Source organism: Nasonia vitripennis, chromosome 2 (genome assembly GCF_009193385.2).
Source record: "Nasonia vitripennis strain AsymCx chromosome 2, Nvit_psr_1.1, whole genome shotgun sequence".
Lineage (NCBI taxonomy): Eukaryota > Metazoa > Arthropoda > Insecta > Hymenoptera > Pteromalidae > Nasonia > Nasonia vitripennis.
This window is the reverse complement of record NC_045758.1, coordinates 15,582,889-15,607,373: the sequence shown is the minus strand read 5'-3', so window position 1 is coordinate 15,607,373 and position 24,485 is coordinate 15,582,889. Positions and strand designations below refer to the sequence as shown.

At 46.2% G+C, this 24,485-nt stretch overlaps 2 protein-coding genes across 8 annotated transcripts in view; both read right to left on the bottom strand.

The window, feature by feature from the left end:
* The window catches only part of LOC100679716 (pleckstrin homology-like domain family B member 1), a 35,570-nt gene extending 14,461 nt beyond the window's left edge, over positions 1-21,109 (bottom strand). For 2 of the 7 annotated variants that reach the window (XM_031922715.2, XM_032596755.1), the window contains exon 1: positions 20,293-21,109. Coding sequence is in view for 1 of the 7 variants with exons in the window: in XM_003425328.5 (XP_003425376.1) it covers positions 7,689-7,725 (37 nt within the window). In the remaining 6 variants the exon portion in view is untranslated. Of the gene's footprint in view, positions 1-7,688; positions 7,791-20,174 lie in introns of those variants that run through there. The other 5 variants (XM_031922716.1, XM_031922713.1, XM_031922712.2 and 2 more) reach the window with 5 other exon arrangements.
* A 1,729-nt stretch (positions 21,110-22,838) lies between these two features.
* LOC100121371 (zinc finger matrin-type protein 5) lies at positions 22,839-24,434 on the bottom strand. Its single transcript, XM_001604936.5, has 3 exons — positions 23,629-24,434; positions 23,418-23,555; positions 22,839-23,341 (listed from the first exon to the last, which is right to left on the bottom strand). The coding sequence occupies exons 1-3, from the start codon at positions 23,753-23,755 to the stop codon at positions 23,112-23,114; spliced, it is 495 nt and encodes a 164-aa protein (XP_001604986.1). The 5' UTR covers positions 23,756-24,434; the 3' UTR covers positions 22,839-23,111.
* Between the last annotated feature and the right edge of the window lie 51 nt (positions 24,435-24,485).

Sequence of the window (24,485 nt, the reverse complement as noted above, 5' to 3'; positions counted from 1 at the left end):
CTCTCGTCCGCTTCGCTCTTTTTTGCTCCTGGACGCGCGCTCAGCTTCGTGCCTGCGCTCGCTCGTTTTTCATACTACTCCTTTTTACACGCGCGCATATCTTGAACTCTGCGCGGGTCATCGGCGCTATAGACCGAGTCATGCGCTCTTTTTGCAGCGCTCGGTTCACGTGTGTGTGTGTGTATGAACTCCTCGTAGACGTGTAAACTACCTGGCCCTTTGCGCGCGGCGTGTAATGACGTGGTTTTTTCTGCTCGTCGCCTGTATAATTCTGTGTGCAAGTGACGAAGAGATTTAATAAGCGAGTAACAAGTGTTTTTACTCGCTCTGGCAGGGGTTTACTTTTTCCTCGGACGAGACAGAGAGACTTGCGAGCTTATTAGGACACTTTTTGCTCTCTCAGCTTTGCGGAGTGTATTTCGCTGTTGGAGGAGAGTATGAAGACTTGTTTGGTGGTGCATTCGTGCCCGTGCACCGGATCTTATTTAATTTTGTTGTAACTGAGTTTACGGTAAGGTTTAATTTTTAAAAAATGCATCGTAATTTTGATGTATAATACGAGCTCCTTTTTTAACCACGGACTGATACTTTTAATTGACTCGTATAGGTTGTAAAGTTGAATGATGATTTCGGTTGCGTCATCGCGATGGCAATAAAATTTCTCAAACGAAAAGAGGAAAATGCGGTGATTATAGACTTGACTATTTTTAATCCAACCGCGAGAGCATACCATTAATCGTAGAGTAATCAGTGGATTCCACTGAACACGAGTCTTGAAAAAATTTTGAAAACATCTTCATTCAGGAGCTTTACATTCTATACGCGTCGTTCGTTAAGGAATCTTCTCATGTATTTATCTTAAATTGGAATAGTTAAAAGCATTCCAACGTATGACAAGCCAATCAATAAAATCAACGCATCACGTATAGCAAAATTTTACAAAATAACCGAGTAAAGGCATTTGGGCTCGTTTGTCAACGATTAAAACACAACGAGCCGCCTCTCTCGAGTTACCGCTTGAAATCGAAGGCCGGCAACTCAACCCCCTGGCGAACTCGTGCGGGAGTAACCACATTATAAGCAGCATAACATAGCAGAGTAACGGAGCAGGGAAGAAAAAGCTCTATAAGCAAACCGGAGGGGCGCGTATCGAATGGCCGTTTTATCGATGCGGAGAAGAGCTGCTGCAGTAATGTTCACGGGGCCATATAGGTCATCCCGCAAGAGAATCCGATATATTGATATCGCCACGGATTAATTCTCGAGAGGGAGAATTCGCGCGCGCGCACACACACACACACACACACACACACACACACACACACACACACAGCCTACAGCTTTCCGTCGACGTGCACCGCGGTGCGATAAGCTGGAACGAGGCTCTTGCTTCTTATCTACTGTACTGGCTACAAATGAGAAGCTGACCGGTGAAAGTGTCTTTCTTTCTCCTGTGTCGTAGCGCGGACACCGGAGGATCATTAGGAGATCGGATTGCCCTCTTTTATTCTTTCGCTGTCAATCGCGCTTGATTGATTCTATACGCCTATATCTTTTCGCTGAGCGAGCTGATGCTTATATTTGAGCGATACCGCGCTCGGGCATCAGTGACGGATTATCAACGTATTTGTACGATTTTTTCGCGCTCATATCAGTACGTCGGCGACGTATTATACTCGAGAGAGGCTATGGAACTTTCTGCTCAGTATAGCGGAGGAGATGGGCCGCAATGAGACTAAGTTGAATTAAAATGAATAGGGCTCATTAAGAGCTCGACTCGAGTAAACAGCTAATTGGCTAGCCTGCATTTAGGCATATGCATACGTATTTAATATTTCATAAGCATAATTTATTATTCGTATACCTTTCTGTAAAATACACCTTTGCGCTTAAAACCGCGCGGTAATTTCAAGTGCACTTGCACAGCTATATTCAAAGCGAGAGACCCTGGCTCGCTAATCATTTAAAATGGAAATACCCTTTGTACTCGCGCGAGCAAAATTCTAGCAGCCGCGCGCGATACGATTTGTTTTTATAATTACGCGCGCGCGCGAAGAAATTCGAATGAATTCAGTTTTTTGCCCACGCGGCCGCGGCGACGACGGAACTAAATGCAAATTTCGAGAGCCCCGCGAGAATATTAAAACAAGCCGGCTTTGGGGTGAGAGCTCTCGCGAGCAATTTGCAAAAATTAAGCTCGCGACGTGCACCGAACCGCACGTATTGCGAGGGGGCGATTTTTACATGATGCGCTTGCACGAGTCATAGACACGGACACCACACTGCAACAACAAAGTTCAATGGGTTGAACCGGCGGTAATAATGCGCTTAATTAAAGTTGTTTCAACTCGTTAAAGCCATTCGCACGGCGGGATGAACAAACTCGCAACTTCCTATAGCGTACTTTTCCCCGTCGTTGTGTCGTGTGTGTATACCTACATTATCTAGACAAGGCAGCGTGTGCGACGAGACTGAAGACGCTCAGCCGCAAAACTGACATCGCTCAGCCGCAAACTTCCTATGCGCTGTGCATACGATATAACGCGTCTCGGTGGAATTTTCAGTTGGATGTAGAGCGATCTCCGCGAGGATAAAATGGAAGTTGAAATTTCGCGTAGTCTAACGTCGTTAGCTCGTTCGCAGACCGCCGCGGTTCTGTTCAGTCAGTTTCGTGAAGCTCTCAACGTCCGTTTGCGAAAAGAGCGAGCCAAAGTTGAAAAAGGCAAAACTCTCGGTGAGCATTCTTATAGCCCTTCGAAATGAAAACCCGCTCCGTGAGGGGTATACATTTTTACGGTGACCCACATAAGCACGCGCTTCCCCTTTTGATGTATACCGAAGACTCGAGACGAACTTTTCCTCTCGACGTCTCTCCTCTCCAGACGAACGACTGCAATTAGTCGGTCAATTAAAACGCGTGCACACGCGATAACAAGAGAAAAGTACAGCTGCGCGTAGCGTGTCGCCGGGAGAGCCGTTACACGTGTGTGTAATATTGTATACACCAGAGGCACGATCATCGAGTTTGAGGGAAAGTTCCGGCTGTCTTTGTGATCCAGTTAGTCGCGCGGAGCAGCGTTTCCGGCCGCCGTTGCATCGACGCGCCGCGGCAGCATCCGTATTCAGATCCGCGTCCGCAAAGAACTCGCACACGTGTGCGCTGGCTCCGATGCGCTCTGCCTTTGCAATTGCGAGCGCTTAACTCGAGCGTTTAGTTCCGAGTGCTGCTTGCGCCTGCGATACGCTGACGATGTATACGACGCAACTATATACGGGTTATAGATTATGTACCGTCGGCTCGTTTCAAGTGCGAGAGAGTTTAGCGTTGATACAGTTTATCGAGCGAGTGCAAAAATTAATTGGAGGAAAGATTAGTCGTCGAATTGATTGATAAACTACATTGTGAGCTACGAGCGTGACTCTTGTAAACAAGAGGGTAAAAAGAGCCGACGACGTGTATAGTACACGTATAACAGTGAATGATCGTCGAACTCCCGCGGGAAAATTAATTTCAGATTCAAGCTGCCGCAGAAACGAAAGAGATTTATTTCGGCGCACGCGCCTACGTGAAAAAAGTCCCGTCGCATTATACAACATCGAGAGGAGCGTTTCGTCCGGCGACAGCGACGCGCCGGAAGCCTCGTCGCGTACATACCTGCGACGCCTGGCATCGCCGCTGCAAAAACGCTGTGTAAATAAACCTTATCTGCGGCGACGCGTCGAGCACGCATAAACACGGCATAACGCCTACTACTGCCACGCGCATACACACTTCGCAATCTATTTTCTTCCTCGAAAATCCGCGTCGTTTCCTTTCTTCTCTCCGCTCCCCGTTTACGCGTGTAGTCTATATATACGCGCGACTGGGGCTTTTAGCGAAAATTCAGCAGCGCACGTGGTGTATGCCGGGCCTGTGTGTGCTGTGCTAGCGCACGGGGTGCGAGTTCATAATAATATTTAGAGCTTCGGAAATACACTGCCGCGAGAGAAAGCGAGAGCTAGAGCATAAACGCGAGGCGCGGAAGCTGAATATTATGTGCCGCCGACTGTGTAGCGTAACAAAAGGGATATGCGTCTTCGGCCGAGAATTCAGTTACGCGCTTTGTGTATCGACTGTGCTGCGGGAAAACTATTTCAGCTCCCTTTTATAGTCATGCGATAGCTGAGATGATGCAAAAGTGCAAATACACCGAAATGCGCGTGTAACATAATTCTACGGTAAACTTTGCACGCGTGTTTTCGCATAAAAACGCACGCGCGCACGCTCACTAAATATTTGTCTCCGCTCACCGCGGTAAACTTTGTTAGCGCGTATTTTTAGTCTCGTGGCGCAACACATCCCTCGATTTATTTCTCCTTTTGGTCAGTCCAAAACGCAAAATTCGCTCTGCCGGCCGATTTCGCGCATACTCGCGCAAACAATGCGGTCGCCGCGATGCATATAATAAACGAAGAATTCGCCCTTTGCGCGAAGCAAAGCTCTATCTCTCTGCATACCTCGTTGCGCCATATTATAGTGCAGCCTCGTTTTTTTCTTATCTCCCAGCAGCCCGTCGTTGCTTTAATGCGCGCGAGATTATAAATTACAGCCGCGCGTTATACCAGCGCAGCAGCTCTCGAGAGTCGCAGCGACGACGGTAAATATTTGTCCCGCGTCGCTAATTGTCGCGGGCTCCGATGTATACGGAGACTGTACGTGTGCGTAATGCATCCGCACGTGTTACATGTAGGTGTGCGCGGGTCTATAGAGAGCTGATGGCGATACCGTCGCGCGACTCTATTGCTGGTACGTTGACCCAGTGCCGGATCTCATTGTACTGCTGCTGCTGCTGAGCGACAGCGACTACATGGGCGTATCCGCGAGTCGACGCGGTATTTTTCTCCGTCGCGTGAAAAATGCCGACGGGAGAAGATAGATCTGACAAAAGCGAGCCCTTTGTGCGCTGATGAAAAGCGAGGAGAAAAATGCGGATTTTGTTTGGTACGTCGCTCTGAAAAGTAACGTCGTTTGCGTCGCCTTTGTGCTCCTTTTTTTGGGATATTCGTTTGCTCTTGTTTTCTAATTAGAGAGATGGAGCGAGCTGTCTGGTATCGTTTACGCCGGGCATCAAACGTTTTCCAATACATACTCCGACATGCAGATGAGGGACGAGAGCTGTTACAGCTGTTCTCGCGCTGCGAAATTTATCGAGCGGAGCCTTGCCTTTGCAGGAAATTGCGAATTCTGGTATTCGGCAAGTGAACGAGAGATGTCAGGAATCCGACGCGAACCGGCTTTACTCGAAAATACAATTAAGCGAATACCGGTTTTGCGGAACTTTAATTTCGAATTACTCTTTGACACCAAATATCGTATACGCATGGATATGAATCGACCGAAATTTGATCTAATTAAGATAACTTTAATGCGTTAACTTTAATGCAACCGATTAACAACCGTATCGTTTATCGCCTTTTCGATCCGTTTATAAATAACCAAACGCTCTACTGAAGTATCACTTCAGTCCCCGGCGATATCTGCTCGTGCAATCGATCGAAGTATCGATTCGATTCGCACAGAGATACCTCTCCAAAAGCTCGTTATTATACTGTTCTCCAGCTCTCTCTCTCTCTCTCTCTCTCTCTCTCTCTCTCTCTCTCTCTCTCTCTCTCTCTCTCTCTCCACGAATATCAAAGTACGAGTTCTCGAAAAAGGAAAAAAAACGGCTGCAAAAGCATCGGGCGACGATCTCGCCTTCAAAACAGGATGCGCTGCGGTATTAAAAGGGGAGGGAAAAAGTCACGCGAGTCTATAGTATACGGCGAAGAGGAACAAAGGGAGAGGGAAATGCAGAAACTGCTGCAGGCTCTCTGTTGTGTCATAAATATTGGATTACAACATTCCTTTGTGTCTCTGCACGCGCGCGTTCGACTAGATTATAATATTCTCATGTCCGATTCGTCGTTAATTGAGGACTCGATTTGAATTTTATTGGCTGTCAAACCGTACGCGTATACGTTTGCCGATTTAATTACATCGCCGACATTATTATTACACTGCATGACGTTCTATATGTATTATTGTGGCCGATTAAGCTAGTTACTTGCGGCCGTTCTACTTTTGACTAATATACACGCGCGATAATTGACTCACGGCTATCCGCGATCAATTTAATTAGCACCGGCATCAACGACCCAGACATTTATTATTGTTGGCTCGTGTGATTGCGGCTCGTTACTTTTTAAAGCTCGATAATTGCCCCTCGCCGCAAACTCAAGCCGTATAGCAAAGCAACGCCCCGCGAGATTTGCATATTTTTTATTATGATATTGCGACATTCCAGCAACAAAGCGCGCATTTCAATTACGATGAAAAAGTGTCCGTTCTCCGAAATTCAATTTTCCAGCGCGACTGTGACGCGCCGCGAAAAAAGGGCTGGGAAGTAACAGATCATAAAGCACACAAAGTTCACTTCTGCGCAGAGAGGCATACAGCGCCGCAGCCGCGGCTTGAAATAGAATGACAAAATGATGAGAATGACAGGACGGAATAACTGCTCCTCTCCTCCTCCTCCTCCTCCTTCTTCGCCGCTGACGGCTGCAAGAATCGCGCGCCAGGAATTCCTATTTCGCGGGCTTATCGCGCTGCAGGCTCGCGATCGATTTTATCGAGTAGTCTCCTTTCATAACAGTCGCGCAGCCCTTCGGATTCTCCTCGAAACGTCATCGAGAGATAAGCCGCGCGATAGAGAGAAGCTCTTCCCGCGTTATCTTCTATTTCCGTTTCTTTGATTCGGAAATATTCGGGCTCGAGGTGTGCGTATCACAATCGGCCATTCAAGCGCTGCTATACTCTTCGCCAACGAGTCTGAGACATACACACGAGGTGTTTGGCCGCACGTGGAATTTCCCGCCGCGGCGCCACTCGCGATAACATCTAGTGTACATTGTTTGACTTGCTACACGGCTGAGTTCTCGATTCGTTTAGGCCCGACAGTTATTTCGTGAACGGGACGTACACGCGTGCCGATGACGCGGGATTTAAATAATGCTGTGATTTTTTTTTGTCCGCGACACGGCCTTGTTTGTTTATTAAATTTAGATTTGGAAGGTTGTATCGAAATGAGGGAAAAATTTATAAATAATCGCGGTAAATCAAAAGTTCGGATAATGCAGGCATCAGCGGGGAGCCGATTGGCGCGCTTCCAAACCGGCAAAAAATACGGTGACATTCGAAAGGCTCTTCTTCTGCGCGCGCGAGTTTTTACAATGATGTTTACGATGTTCCGCGGACGTCCAGTGTTAGCGGTGTGGCAGGAAAAACATCCCGTGTAAAACACGTCATAATGCCTTCGCGTAAATCTATTATAAGCTGTTTTTAATTACAAAGGAGCGTATAACGTTTCTATTGCCAATTTTTTTATTTAACATCACGGGAATACTGCGCGAAGTTTAATTAATGGTTGACCCCGCGCCCATGGCGTATTACAAACTGGGCTTGGCCCGTCCATCTCCCGGTACGAGTTGCAGTTGTCGGAATAATTATTCCAGCGTCATATCTACAATTACAGTCATTTATATATCCCGTCAGCACTCAACAGTCGTCGCGATATTCCCGGCAATAACCCTCGCGTGACGTATACTTAAATATACACAGCGATGTGGCTGGCATGGCAAATCCAGCCATCGACACCCAACGAATTACTCACTGCAAGTCAGCGGACAGATGAGCTCCAAAAGCTTCATGCTTGCGCTTCGGTCTTTCAGCAGCACACACACAGCCAACGGCGCACACTCGACAGCAACGATATACCGAAGTAAACACACGTAGCTAGCGCGGCTCCATCGATCAGTCGTCGAACTCGAACTAATATAATCCGCATCGACGCGTCGCTCGTCGCGTGCGCCGCAGCGCAGATATATCCCACAGAGAGACGCCCGCGGAGGATTGCGAGTGTAGCTGCATAAAAAGGGCGTGGGTCGTGACTCGCGAGCTGAGAAAGAGAGAGAGAGAGAGAGAGAGAGAGAGAGAGAGTCCGATGCAGCTATGTCCGGCGTGGGCGCTCCATTTGGCAACGAGACACACACAGCTAGCGCGCGGCTGCAATTAACGAGTTTCTCAAGTCGCGGGCGCGCTTTTCGAAAGGTTCGTTTGCATTGGAATTCCATTTTTCTGGAAGTAGTGCTGCCGTGCGGCATGAAGTCTCATGTTGGCGTAGACAATGCCTTGCGAAAGAATCTCCTATGCGCTGTGCTTGTAATTAAAAGCCAAGATGGATGTGATGCAATCGAGCATGGGCGCACTCTGATTCCAATGACTGTTGAAGAGCGAATGTAAATTTCTCTCGAAGACGCGCATCTACTATAGCTCCCTCTGAATCGAAAATAGAAGTTCAGCGACGCGGAAAATATAAATAGCCCGAGACATGTATTTCACCAGCACAATCCACCCCCATTATACCCGAGCTTTAACCGTGCGCATAGCCTATACTCTCTTAACATCTCTCTTCTCGGCGAAGGGCTCGAGGAGGAAAAATCGCTTACGCTACAGACGGGGCTCTCCGCGCGCGCAATTGCACGTGTAAGACGAGGCGAGCGATATGCCCCTGCATACACTGCAACTAATAATCCCGAGCGCCGCGTTCTCGGTAAGGCGACCTCTCGATAAGGTTAATCTCGCGGCTCTGAGAAATCGCTGCACCGAGAGAAAGAGAAGCAGAGCAATTTTTAAGTGAATTTCCGGCTGCTTTGCATTACGTAATCGACTGCACGCTTTGACGTAGCGCCGTATACGTGTCTGCATGGGTAGTGTGCTGCGAAGGCGGGAAGCTGAGCGGAGCTATGCGCGGAAGTTTCAGTTTGTTGCTGCGGCTGGAGTAGTTTGGAGAGTAATTCCATCAAAGAGCTTTTTATTACTGGGTTTGCAATTATAGTCCGGGAAGGGTAATGCCGAAGTTTAAGAATATGTCAGAGTCGTGTCTTCGTCGCGCTTCGTATAAGCTACTTAAAGTTTGGCCTCTCGATTAATCAATCAAGCAAAAAGGAGCTACTTTTTATCGGATCGTCGTTCCTTGCACTCTTGTTGCGCAGTGACTTGTTGAATCCGAAAGCGACTTTAGGGTTTTTATTAACTTTCATTTAATTGAGAGTAATCCGGGCAGATCACGAGTGACTCCCTAATTTATAAATTTTGATCTTTGTATCACTCCTGTATATAATACGCTCAGTTATAACGAACAGAAAAACGCTCTATTCGATATCGCACGCTCGGGGCAATTAAAACTTACGTCATTCGTTACAGAATTGCAGGAAATAAAAAACTCATGCTTATGCGCAGCTTTTTTTCAAACGAACACGCGCTCAGTGCAGCGTCGCCTTAATTACAAAATTTCCCCCTCCCCCCTCGATCAGTTCTGTCATCGAAAATTTAATCAACGGGCTCAAATATTTGACTTCTCGCAACAAAAACAAAAATATGGACGCGTTAACTGGATTTGCTCGCCTAGAACAGACAAAACTTTCCGCAGATAAAGCGGCACGAATATTTTCCCTCGCTCGGCACATTAAGTTCATTTATTTTTTTATCATTACGTAAAATTGCAGTGTCAATTTGCGCATCGCGCAGAGAGCAGTCGGGACACCCAAGCTCCCGCGCTCTCGAGTATATGGCAAACATCAGACTACGCTGCTGCTCTCGTTCTTATCTCGCCGGTTCTCTTATCGGCCGGCTCTGCTCGGATTTCTCGCATTTCGTGTTTTCGCCATTCAGCGACGCCTTGCGATTACTCGGAGATCTCTCATGGTGACGTATTATAGCTACTCTCTCTCTCTCTCTCTCTCTCTCTCTCTCTCTCTCTCTCTCTCTCTTTCTCCCAGTGTTTTACTAACGTACGTGCTCGGACTCTCGTACGACTCGCGCGCGCACGTGTTCGGCGCTGATGCTGATTTTCCGAATTTTATGTTTGCTCGATTAAGCCGGAGTCCTTTTTCTCGCCTTGGGTATACGTCTGCTCTTTTTCTGCCTTCGGCTGCTTGGAATGCGAATCGCGTGGATCTCTCGAGATCGGCATTCGTTATTTTGTCGGACGGACGGGGAAAAATCTCTTTTTAATTGCAGGTCGTGACAAAGGATTAAGCTCTCGGTTACGTACACGATTTTCTCGTTAAAGCCGTGCAATCAATGTGGGGATAATCTAGTGGATTTTTAAGCGACTTGACTCCGTGTTCGAACGACATTGATCGCATTACGCGTGTCGACAGTATAGATTGAGAGGATAAATTTTTGCAGACGCATACATTTTTCAACAACCCGCTGTGTGTCTGCCCGATACGTACAATGTATAAACAGTCGGCGGTATTACAAAAGTTACGCCGAGATATCTCTTCTTAGTCACATCCGTTCTCTCCGACGATTGTTTAATCCGACGATCGGTGGTAAAGCGACTTTAAAATTTGTGTGCCGCAAACGAGCAGATAATTCTCCTCAATGCCCGTGATTCACTCCGAGAGCCTTGACCTACCTTCGCCAAAATCCGAGAAAGCGACTTTGTTTATGTTTCGCTTCTGGAAATTCAATTAGAATCAGGAAAATCCACACACACTCAGCAGCAACAAGTCTATTTCCCGGCGCGCGTGTCGTAAATTTCGCAGAACAACCCGATGAGCATACAGACGCAGTTCCATAGAGTAGGCGTAGATATTATATTTTCGAATGTATAACCAAGAGCGAGGAGAGATAAGGGGCGGACTGCGCTGCAGATGAGTCATTGGAGTGGGATTTTCGCGCAGAGTTTTTCGCAATCTGCTCGTCGATATAGCGGGGCGGTGACGCTGCGCGCAGAGAATAAATAGCTCTCGTTTTAATTACGGGCTTTTACAGTGCACCGCCCGATAAGCGATGCTGGAAAACTATATAAGTAAGGCGCACGCGGGCTTTACGATACGGCGGCTTTACCTGCGGCGATGCGCGCGCGCGCGCGAGCGGAGCTTCGCAAATATTTACAAATCGGCATTCTTTGTGCGTGTTTGTTTTCGTTGGGAAATAACTCGTCGAAGTGGTACATCGCGCGTTTGGATCGATATACATTGAAGATCGTGGTTATCTAGAAAACCCGATTGGCGGTAATAAAACCATACGTATGTTACGCGCCGAGTGGGTGTTTATCAGCGCCGATAGTTTCCGTTATCGAATATGGTATCTGATTTCCCGGTGAGACAAACACTCTCTCTGGATATACCTCGTGAATCACGCTGAGTTATAAAATCATAATTCTAGAAAAGTATGAATCACGTGTACAGAATCAATCCGTTAATACATTTTCAAGTCGGCGGCAGAGATGTATAGGAGAGAGGAAAGTCGCACATTTGCATGCAATCAAGTCTATAGCCGAATATATAACGAGCGTTGAAAGCCAAGCGTCGATCCTGCATAATACGCTCTCCCGCCGACAAAAATGAAAATAAAAGGAATCCCCCGATAAGATTTCGTCCGAGAAAAAAACGAAAGAGCGCGTGTCACGTGGCGTATCCGAGATTCCAATGTATGTATGTGTGTGTGTGTGTGTGTATATAATAGCAGCCAGAGTGTGATCGTCTGCCTAAAAAATCTCTTATCCGAGCCAGCTCAGCTCCCGTACACACGCGCGGTCTCTCCGACTGCATTCTTCTCCTGTAATAATACACAGAATGCCGTCGTTCCATTTTCATGCTAAATACGAAAAGCGCCTTTGCGGGCTAATAGAAAAGCGCGCCTCGCCTCCTCTCGCGCGTTAATGGAGAGACCAATAAGAGCCAGACCCGTACACACATGTGTCCGTGCGTATAGGGTATAGGTACGTATAAGGTCGCCGTCGACGACGACGACGACTCTCGGAATGGGAAGTCGAACGACCTTGGCTCGAGCTGTGTGTGATGTTGCACGCGCGCGTGGCCTTACGGTACCTCCGCACCTTTCTTCCTCTCTCTCTCTCTCTCTCTCTCTCTCTCTCTCTCTCTCTCTCTCTCTCTCTCTCTCTCTCTCCCGGTCTCTTTCTATTCGGAGTGGCCGCGCCGCAGTTGCAGTTGCCCGATGCACTTTCTTTCTTTCCCGTCTCTCTCCCGCACTCCCCCATTTTTCTCTTTTGTTACGCGGATCCGTGTCACGCGCCCTTTTCGGACGTCCCTCTTTTGCGATCTGTGCTTGTTTGCTCCCAATACTGCCAGCTTTCACCGACGATCCTTATGGCGTGTCCCTTTGGTTTTCCGATTGCTGTTTGCAGAAATCGCTTGGAAATATTATGCGTAGATTCCAGTCATTTAGCAAGGACGTTAAACACGCTGATAACGAGCGTTGTAAAATCCGTACACATGCGCGCGACGTCGCCTTACTTAGCGCGACTGCATAAAATACCCGTGTTTTTAGATTACGCGCGCGCGCGCGGCTATTTTACTATCCTGTCTTTTGAAATGTTTAATTAAAATGTTTATGGCGAAGTTAAGTCACGAGACATTATATCGCGAGACGTTAATACTCGCGCGCTACTCTTTTGAATTTTCGCGCGCAAGCGCCCAACCGAAGTGTAATAAAATTGTCCCACACTAATTTCTACCTCTCAACGCTGATGTTTACAGTCGATGTAGCATCAGAGGATGAAAATAGAACCGTCGCTTAATTTTCCCCAAGACACGCTGCGCGATGCTATACCAGAGACCGACGCGAACAGGATCCTATTTGCATGAAATTTACTATCGCTATTTCGACACGTCGTAAAAAATCGTCGTATATTCGTATTTGCGCGAAGCTTGGTGTGTAATTAGCGAGCCGTGCACCGAATGAAACTTAGTCATTTCCATAGTGGTGCATACACGCGGCTGTTTTATTATATATTAAAACTCTAGAGATCCGCCGCATCCTTTTATTGCAATAAATATCAAGAGATAGCTCCTGCGCGATACTTTAACGTGTGGCATTTGCAACGAGCCGATTTATGCGTGGACATAAATTGCGGGATGTAGTCGGATGATGTTAATGGCGCTTTGTAATCAGGAGCATTGTACCCGAGCATCGTAAGTTTCAATCCCGCGTAATTTAGAGCGCGCGCGTTGTAAAATTTTATGCGGATTTTCACGTGCACAGATGGCCAGTATATGTATACGAACAAATATTATTCGCAGAGTGTTTTCAGAAGCTGAAGCGTCGAGTTCGTCTCGTGATAATACATTCCATTATGGGCTGTGTCGTTACGTAACGTATACATTTTTAGCAATCTTATCAAACCACTATTTTGCTCGGAGCGGTTTTTATCAACTTTCATTTCGACTCGACCTCGTATCGTTGATTCAACTCCTTCGCTGCATAACAAAACAGCTCTATTTGGATACGAGTCGTCGGATATTTTTCAAGCGCGATCGTTGTTCTATAATCCAAATTTTTATAAAAGAGATGAAAAAGCCTACTTTTCCAGTTCACAGCCAAAATGAAAACATCCCACCGGTTCCTCGTGCGCTACATTTCCAAATTGACCGCACTCGATGCAGGAGAGCACTCCACAAAAAGCAAAGCCAAAATTTAAATGCACCAGGTCCAAATAAGAGCAGCAGCAACAGCAGAAGGAGCTTCGAGTCAGTTTCACGTTCGGTGCATGCGCGCTTGTAGCCCCGTTTCGCCCACGAAATTTCTCTCCGAGACGATCTTACGAATACATGCACACACACACACACACACACTCTGCGCCACGCTGAGAGACAGCCTCGTGTCCGACTCTCCTCATCCCATCTTCCGTTGCGGCAGCAGCGAGAAAGCGCTGCGGGCTCGCTTTCGGAATTCCCAGGTATGTGTGCGTGTGTATGCGCTGCAATACTACGGACAATGGCTCGGGCCTGATGGTCACTGCGTTAGTACATACGTTCGAGGCGAAAGAGCAGCGCATTGTGGCCAGCGACCGCAGCCGGATTTTTGGAAACAGCTGTTGCCGGCATTGTGCCCACACACACACACACACACACACACACACACATATATATATATATATATATATATATATATATCCGTGATTCATTCCGGCTAATTAGTTGCCGTAGAGAAATGCGTGTTTACGAAATTGCGATACGCGCCGAGGTGACGAGCGGATAAGGGTCCGAGAGGCTACTCCTGAAAGCTTATCGCTCGGTGAACTGGTGCGGCTTTGGCCGTAATGCGTTAACGACGCAGTGTGTCCGGATTTTCGAGGGAACCGGCATCTGCGCGACGCTGCGTCGAATACTGCTGCGGGGAGCTATTTCCGCAGTTTGCTGTGGCGAAAGTCACGACACTTACGTGCGCTTCTGCTCTATCTGTGATCGGTGGACTTTTTACAGAAATGCGATTAGGAATTTACATAAATTTTTGAAAAGTTGGGATTGTCGATCCATTCGTTCGTTGCAGCGAACTACGTTAAGACGGGGCGATTGGGTGTGCAGTTTTAATTTGAATGTTCTCGGAAGCCGGGGCTTTAAAGTTTACAGTTCGAGCGCGATGGAGTTATTTCAGAGAATGAGATTCTCACTTTCGCGGAGAGGAAGTAATCACAGTTATGAAATCCGACGCTCCGGCAGTGTGTATATTTGGTGTTACAGCTGCACAATTGAAATGACTACATTTGAAGGCACTGACTTTCAAGTGCGGAGAGTCAATGAATACGGTATAGGTATACACTTTATGACGTTTCCCGAAATTAAGCATCATTGGCTTCAGAAACTTGTTTTACGTTCAAGTCCCCCGCCAGAAGCTGGCGAGTATCACGTTTCTGTTATGACGCGCTGCATTGATTGACGTCTTTCGCACTCTGACGTTACTGCCGTGTAAAAACTTCAAAATCGACATTTTTCAGCGTTCGAGATAGCGAAAGAAAAAAACAAGCGAAGCTCGCTTATTCGACTCGAGCGACATCGATAGAAATAGCACACGACTCCGTGAAGTCTCACTGAACGTGCAAACAGCACTCACGAAAGAAGGCGTTCGATTTAACTCGAGAGAGTCTCTCCGAAATCCATCGCTCTCGACATCCTCTCTTCCAGATTAATCTCCTCTTCTATACTCGCCATTTCAGCGTAACGAATGCAAACTAGAAAACTCACTCACAAACGCGAGCGCCAGCGCCAACAATGGCTTCTCTCCCCCCGATGAATGGAGCCTCGCAAACGAGTTTCGTTAATCTTTGCAAGCTATCTCTTCATATTTCATTGAAACCGAAAATAAGCTGTTAGCTGCGCTCGCGCGCGAAAAGACTGCTGAATATTTCAAAGCCGTCAGCCGTCTGCTCTCGTTTTCGCCGCGCTGCACTTTTTCCGCCGAGAGTATGTCTATATGACTTTCGCACATACACTCTCACACACATACGTGACGCTTGCAGTGCAGAAGGAGAGAGAAAGAGAGACGCGTCGAGGCTCTCTTTATGTCGCGCGAGCGCGAGACAGAGAGCACAACGGCTCTCTGCTCTCCAGCAATTTAGGATCGTTTATTTTGATTGGCTTTATATACGGGTGCATTACGTCACTCGATTCCAGCGCCTTCTCGGCGCTAAGAGTCTCTCGATTTCCCCAGAGGAGGAAGAGAACGAGACGACCGCGCGGACCGTATTGTTGCGTGCGCGTGTAACACAAAAGGTCGATTTTCTTGCCTTTCGTGTGTGTCTCCATACGTGTACGACTCGGTCCGATCGCAAATCTTGTTACCGATCGTTTTATTTGCCTCCGCGCTCGTCGTGTTTTACACAGGCGCTCGTTCCCGTCCGCAGTGGACAAATGACTATTTTTAATACGACCGAAGACCTGTATCGCCTCGCGCTGTCTTCGAGTACCGTTTCATTGTGCGAACTGTACGTACTCCGTGAAGATGAAAAAACGAAAATTTCTGTAACGCGCTGCTCTTCGAGGTAGAACGTGGAACCATTTGTCAAAGCCGCGCGTCGCATAGTCGTTTCTCTCTCTCTCTCTCTCTCTCTCTCTCTCTCTCTCTCTCTCTCTCTTTCTCTCTCTCGGGCAGCAACAATTAAGATGTAAGGCCCGATAAATAATTTGATAAAGCCGGCCAAGAAAAAGCAATTACTCCGAAAACCCAGCTCGTTTATATCTCGGACGATGCGCAGACGGTGCAGATTCAGAGCCGCGCATACGACTGCCTATATCCTTGCGGGACAAAAGGAAGTCTATTATTTATAACAGCGGCGCGTTGTCATAAGCTTCGTGGCCATCGTTTTGCGTCTTTCTCTCGGCAACTTCTGCGTATATAAATTACCGGCCTGATTATCTCAATTGAGACGCGCGAGGTTTTTTTTCTCGGCGGCTAATGGATTTTGCCCGACGAGCTTCTTTTGAAAAACCGCGCCGGCGTCTATCGATCATCGAGCAACAATTTTTCGCCTGTTTACGCGCGCGCGAGCGAGTTCCTTTGTATCATCGAATTTTCCTTCCGAGGATGCTGTGCAGTCCATGACTCTGCGGTATTTCCATTTTGATATCTTCCTCTTCGGCTTGTTTGGGCTGCGCGGTATACACTGCTTTGTCTGGCTCGGTTAATTCAGCTCTTTTCGAGGGCACAAAAGGGCCAGGTTCTAGTTAACGTATAAGTTGCTCGAGTCTGGTGTGTTATGCTCTTCACGGCAAATTCTCTATGACGTCTTGATTCCGTGGATGTCGAGACAAAGCCCGTAAAGCATATGTACTCGGCTGTTTATTTTGAAAAAAGCGAAGGGTATGAACTGTGCCTTGTTTCTGGGTTTTCTAATACTAGGCGATATTTGAACTGTCTGTGATATGATCGCAGGGGTAATCATACCAAAACTTGCTGTTTTGAAATGCACACTGTGAAGTAACGTTTATCAATAAGTCTAATCCGTGATATTTTTGATTCATTGCATTCGTCATTCGAGTTCATTTATGAATATTCTTTATACACCTCTAGAAAAAGGGTCAGAATGCATACTAAATCTCTTAGCAATAATGGATAATTTTATGGCTGGCATAGTTTAAGTTTGAACGTTTAATTACACCTGCTGTAGGTTTATGCGTTTATTTTATGTGCCAGACATTCCATTTGCAAATTTCTGTTTACGTTTGGCTGGTCTCTCGTGTGAAAAAGTGAGCAAACTCTAATAGAAACATTACCACGGAGTTCAGGTTAACAGGCTTTTTTTTAATATTTCGTTGTATAATCGACGAAAGTTGTGAGTCATAACTCGAAACGCATAACATCAACAATAACAATGAGAAAAGCGAAACGTCAGAACGTAAGCAACTTCGCACACGGCATCAGCTTAATAAAAGAAATCCGGCACGAATAGAGCTGTAAAAATGCTCGTAAAACAGCGCAACAGCGAATTCCACGATAAAAAAATATTTCAAACACGAGTCCCAGCAGCGCCCACACTCAAAACATCGGCTACTCAGCTGCTCCGATACGCAGGCGCTGCGTTGTGTGTCAGGCGTTTAAGCGATAATTCTCGACTGGTTCGCTCATTTTTTACCCCGAGTTTCTCGCTCGTGCATATTTCGCATGCCGCGGATCGATTGCGAAGATAGAGACAAATCGGCGCGACCTTGCTGGTGACGCTACGCGTGTGTATAGAGTCGGTTTCTTCTTTCTTTCGTTGCTCGGTAGTTGTTGGCTACGTAATTCACCTACTGGCAAAACTCAATCTCGCGCTAATTGAGGGACGCTCGTGGTCTTGGCCATCTTTTTTACTCGCCGTTGCTTCGGTTTTTTTTTCTAGTCCACGAAAGTCGTGTGATGTAACGGACTTTCTACTCTGAGGTTTTGATGATTGCTGATGGCTTTTGGATGCGAGTGAATTGGAGCTGTATATAGCTATTATGGCCAGTTGTAACAATTTGTTATGATTCGTGTATTTCTTTTGATGAAACATTGCTGTCTTCTTGCAGTGTCTGCAGTATGTAGAGCACAACGGTCTAAGTATTACATAATAAAATAGAAAGGAATGCACAACCGACGCATTGGATAACTTTTCTTTCGTTTCGTCCAACTCTTCGTGTTAATAAAACTCTGTTTTTCTCGTATTGAACACATGCAGAAGCATAACCGTTTGCTTCAAGAAAACTTTCAGCGTCTCTCAAGGTTTCAAACTTCAATAACTAAGGCTTGCGCAGTGTAAAATCAATTCTACACAGAGGTAGAAAATGCTGGTGTTTTGTTTTGTCGTTAAACGCATTCGAATCGCCAGTAAAATTAATTAAATTACCAAGACGTCGTCTTCATTAAAAATTCAACGTTCGGAATGTCGGTTATACGTTGAATACCATTAATTAAGGTCCGCTTACCCACTGATTCCGTACATTTTCCGTATACGTGTTCCGACAAACGATGTTTGCTGAATGATAAAACCTCCGCTTTATCAGTTTCAATGGCGTTTCGGGTATTCCAAACAGTTTTTGCGTCTTTTTCTCGGGGCTGACGCGCTTCGAAGGCTTCTGAACGTTTTATCTCCTTTCTGCTATATACCTTTCGGTTTCTATGTAAATATTATCTTTCACAAAAATCGTTTCCACCATTGGTGCTAATGTTTCGGCGAGGTTTTCAAAAGGTTTTAGTTTTTAGTAGTCGGATTTTATGGTACGTAGTAATTAGTGCGAAAACAAATGATGAATTATTTGTTTTGATACGGCGCGGTAGTTTTCAGAAAAATAAGCTAGTTTATCACATCCTTATCCATCATGGGATTTAATTCATTCTGCATTTAAAACTTTATGTCATACATTTAATATTCCATACATAGTTTAAACTCAATTGACGTATTACTATTATTAGACATATAACAAACTTTGAATATTCATTAACGCACCTATTTATGTAACTCACGTTGCAGTACGGCTACATGCGCACGCAGAATTCAGCGTTGTTAAATAACAACGCATGACGACCAACGATTTTGTTTTTACTGCAGATATCAGCACCTGATTCTTATAACAACTCGATCTGCATCGAACTAATATCAAATCGTATTACCTAATTTACAACTGTATCTGGTGCGCTAAAATTTAAAGATCTTCGAAACGACGCGTTGATTTTGTAAACAGGCGATTTATGGATCCCGAAACATTAGGTACGACCGGCTCCATAACGTCGCGAGCTCCGTGCCAAGAAGCTATATAATCGAAATGGATTAAATATCTGCGCGCGTATACCTAAATTTATGTTATCTGTCTCCGAAAATCACGGCGGCCCGGCGGAATATCGCGCGTTTCCTGAAAAATCGATCGCCGCGCGACTAACCTCATTATGCAAATGGCCGTTTTTCAACGACTTTACGGGTTCCATTTAATCGTCTTTACGATATCTCCGGGAATATCGGTTATTTATTCAGTGCGCACGAAGGTTTCCGGTATACGATTCCACCGGGAGATCATTATAGGCACAACATGAGCAAAGTACGCGACTCCGCGCGTTTAAGCTTCTTTCCTTAATTATTCAAACGACCTTCCCGTCAACTGTATCGACAGCACGCGCACAGCAAAGCATTCGAAGCAGAGAGGCGCGTATCGTCAAAACAGCTGCGCCGCCGGGTCAACTGCCCGAGTGATTACTCAACGTCATCTGCATCCGAGGCGAGAACAGGCTTTAAATAAGAGAAGAACAAAAAAGGAATAACTCGCCGCGCGTCGAAAAAAGTTGGCGAACGAAAATAGCAGGCGTAAACATCGCCGAGTTTCGGCATGATCCCCCGCAAGAGAGAGAGCGACGCCGGAACTTCCTTCCTCTCGCAGCAGCAGCGGCAGTGGCGGCGCTCGAAAAAGAGCAAAAGGACGTGTGTATTCTCTTTCACGCGCGTTCGAGCTGCCGCTGCTGCTGCGGCCTGCACACAGTGCCGTGAGGAGCAAAAACTCGACGCACGCACGCGCGCAAAAAGCGCCTCGTTTCGTAAAGTCACGGAGAGTGTAGGTATATACATTTGCTTACAGGCGACTCCTTATCGGATTGTAAATAATAACGCTTCTCGTGCGAGGGGCTCCGAAAGAGAGGCTCGATTGCGAAATGTTAATGACACGTTTCCCCCTATACATGCGTGCACTGGCATGCGATCTCGGAATGGAATACAGTCCGAGGGGCATCTCGTCTAAATTTAAAATCCCACGACTATCGCATTTTGAGCATAGCGCTGGCCAATGAATCATTGAGGCTATGTGAGTATACGAATATTCTATAAGGAGAGATCAGAGCTCCTTACCTGCGATCAGCACCGACTGGCAGAGAGAGAGAGAGAGAGAAAGAGAGAGAGAGTGAGCGAGAAATGGGCCGATAAACAGAGCGCTAGCGTGTACAATGCAACTAAAAATACCAAATACCAGCAAAATGGAGCTACGGCCGCCACCGGCGACGTCGTCGTGTCTCTCGGTGATGCTGTGCGTGCAGCAGCCGCGCGAAATTCTCTCTCTCCCTTCTTCGTCTTTCCCCTGTTCTTCTTCTTCCTCTGCTTCTCCCTCGCAACTCGTACTACAGCGGCGGCAGCAATTCAGCAGCCTCGATACTGCAACAGCGGCAGTATCAGAGTGTATGGCACATGCACAAGAGAACTCGATGGTAATATCGGAGCGCGCACGTGAAACTAGCGCTTCAATAACAATTGGCGCGCGTTTCGGTGTCGAATCTCATGACGATGCTGGCCGGCGCTCGTTGCGCGCGCGTCATCGGTTCTATGCGTACCTACGGCATCAGCAGCGGATCGGACGTCAACAAAGCATTCGTACGGGACACACACGCGACGCCGGAGGCTTACTCGGGATCACTTTTGCCCGCTGCACTTGCCGACGACGACGAAGGACCGGAGCGTCCCCCGAGTCCGAGCCGCATAGTGTACACAGCACCGCGCGCGCTGCACCGATTTTTTTCGAAAATAAAATACCTTGCTGAATCGCACGCGAATTCGCAGGCGGCGAAGACGTAGAGAGAGAAAGAGACGTGGTCGCGCGGCGAACGACACGACTGGCGCATCGACGGGTTAATGCGATACTAAAACCGTCGTGCAGCGGCGGCACGCTGGGGCCGCACAAGCACGGCACGACTCTCCAGTTCTCTCTCTCTCTCTCTCTCTCTCTCTCTCTCTCTCTCTCTCTCTCTCTTCTCTTCTTTCTCCCGCTCGACGGCGGCCGACTGGCTCGACGCAATCTGGCTATCTTCGTCCTTGTCGCTGCGGAGCCGCGCTGGTGTGCACGCCTATATAGGTATCTATAAGTGTACCTCCACGCTTTAAAGCGTGTGCGTGAACGTGCTTTATAGCTGCGTGCGTGCATATAGCGGCTGCGCCGCGCCGGAGGCAGATGCTCTCGAGAAGGAGAGAGAGAGAGAGAGAGAGAGAGAAAGAAAGACACGTATGTGTGTATGGGTATACGGAGAGCGAGAAGGGAGCTAGCTGCACAGTGTATAGTGCGGCTATGAGAATGAATTGGAGAGGGAGAACGCGCGAGAGGGGGCAGCGGTGCGAGCCGAGCTGCGAGCAGATGGTTTCACGGTGCCGAGTCGAGCCGAACGAGGCCGAGCTCGACCGATCAGGCCTGATGATGGGCCTTATGCATCGCACTCGCGCGAGGGTATATTATAATATACACAGGATTTTTATGCCACGAAGAGGGACCACTTATATAGGTATACGCGCGTAATAAAAAGAGAGGAGAAATTGAATCTTCGCTGCGCCAGTGGCGCTATTTTCTCCGACGATTTTTGAATTGTCCAATGGAAGACGAATACGACGCGCGAAATCGGCCAATGAGACCGCGTAGTTTTGAAATTTTCGGTTGCGGCCCGCAGGTATTACTTATAGATGGAGAGGGAGATATGTATAGTGGTGGAAGGCAGAAAAACGTTTTCGAAGGGCCGTGGAGAGATCGTAAGGAGATAAGAGGCAGTTTAAGCAACTTTGAAGGAAATTGATGTCTTCTTTTAAACTTTTATATGCGAATTTTTTATGTTTTTAATTCAGCACCGCGCATAGCAGCTAAAGACTGTTATGATTCCTTCGAAAGAAATGTAATTTTAAACTTGTGACTAAAGGCCTATTTTAACGTTCGCTAAAAATCTCCGTTAAGCAGGCTTATTATAAGATATAAATACGAACTATAATAAAAGTCGGACGTCGAAGAGTGGATAACAAGCATACAACAGTGTAAGAATTTTTTTGTGAAACGATTTATTAAACATGTAGTGTACAGAATACATTTTTACAATTCAATCGGAGGATGCATAATGATACTTTATAAAGCGAAAAAAATGTTTATTTCAGCATTCTTTTTTGATCAAATTTAAATCGTGACGCTAAACTCAATTCATTTTCAATTTTTTACCAACGATAGTCTGATTTTTTAATGAAAAATCATACCCCTAATAAAAAAGGCGAATTAAAGTGCAAACAAAGTGCCAGGAATGAAAGATAAAACGAATAATTCAGCCGGGCCGTGGGAAAAGCGTATAAAGCCCGGAGAGAGCTTCAACCAGCCGCATGTAGCGCTCGTACAGTTCAACGCATGTATAGCTATACAGCAACCGCAGACACACGCGAGAGAGAATTAGCCCGTGGGTGCTGACTCCGGAAGCGGACAATGGAGTCTCTCTTGCACGTACTGCAATGCAGCTCGCGGAAAGCGATCTGCGACTTTTTCCCCTCTCGTGCGTGCGCGTACAATTGTACATGCACGACGAGCCAGCGCCGTGTGTGGCTTGCTTTGATGGTCAGACCTAGCCCCTGTTTCACGTGCGCCCCTGAGTTTCCCGTAGAGCCTCCTATAGTATTTATGCGCGTTCCTCGCGGAATATAAAGCAAGTCGTTCTCGATGCGATATGTGCCGCCGGAGAGGAGTAGGAGGATGGTCAATGGGCATTGTTTCGTAATCGGGTACTCATAACGGTCTCTCAGCGCTCAGATCGATTTATCGATTATCGACAATTTGCCCAGGCTCAATGAAACAATTCACTCTCTTGTGTTTGGTGTGTGTATATAGTTTAATTGGGCTCTCTGTTGGCTGGTTATCGCAGATCATTAGCGCAGTATTTTCTGCTCTGGAGCTCTATTGTGAGGCTGTGATAGAAGTGCCCTCAAAGCAAATCTGTCATCGATACTCTCAAGCTTGACTTATTTCCATGAATACCATATAAGTTCATCAGAATCAAATGCTCACATCCAGCCCCAGTCTGGAAAGTCACCATCCGTAAAGTCTTTGTAGCTAATTGGTCTCAACGATGGTGGCAAATTTGGGATATTGTCCAATCCTGGAATACGTGGCCACAAATCTTTTTCGATTTCTGTAATTTCATCAGCTTTTATAGAATCTTCCAAAAATTTCACAACCTCTTGAGGATCTGGATTATAAGTCTTGACTTCCTTTGATTTGTTCCTTGTATCGACTGAAAATATAAATTCATTAGTTTAGGGAATCGTTCAGTTAGTAAATAAAGTGGTTGTTTTAAAGATATTTGTTACCTATGTACTGCAACTGTTGAATCATCGCTGGACTATAGTGAGAGTATCTACACGAAGAGCCAAATAAACATTCTCCTTTGAACAAAAATCTATTGCAAGGATTTTTCATCTTTTCTTCTTTTAAAATTATTTCAGGATCTGAAATTCATGATGCGTGTAAAGAAAGTGTTGAGTATCAAAGTGCAATATTATCAATGTTTATAGACATTACCTTTAAAATATTTATAATGCTCTTCTTTATTTTTTAAATGCTGCAAACTCTCCAGATGCTTTTTCCTCGTAGCTGGAACGTCTTTGAATGATCTATCGCAATAATCGCAGTAATAACGTTTTCCCATTTTTGATTCGAGCTCTTCTTAACCTCAAAGCTACCAACGCAAGTTATTTACTCTTGTAATTTCATGCGTCCTTTGATCCGAAAACTTTATGCGACTATCAAATTTGTGTACGAAATAGGTCTTCTGGTAAATACTAGCTGCGGTAGACGTTGAATTCAAAGTGCAAACTCACTTAATCAATTTACTTTGCAGTGTAAACAAACTTTCCGAACTGTTGATGTCTCTGTGTACTGTGTGTGAGCGGCTGAGCGATGTGTGCTTGAAGCGTGCGGCTGGAAATCATTGAAGGTTGGGTTAGCTAGAAACATCGATCGGCTCAGCGCGCCATCTATATAGAATAACCTTGTGTCGTCTGCTGCATGCGCGCGAAATTTAAAATTGCAAAGTAGGGACTAGTGCTAAATAAAATATGGCATAAGTGAGGTGAAAGTAGTTCTAAGCTTGAAAGTAAGCTTTTGATAATTTGCTAAAAGTATAATTCAGCAAACTTTCTTCGTAAGCGCGCGCATGCGAAATTTCTGCATTGTTTATGAATGACTCGGCGTTCATGAGAATGAAATGTATACGCGGCCCTCACTGAAAAACCCTGTAGGATTTTCTGTGGGATATCTTGTAGGGTTTTTCGGTAAAGGCGACATTGAATATCTTGAAACGATTTTTTTTCTAAATCACTGATTGCATACTTAAAACAGAAGATAAATTATTCGATCGTAACACTCGAGGCAAACAA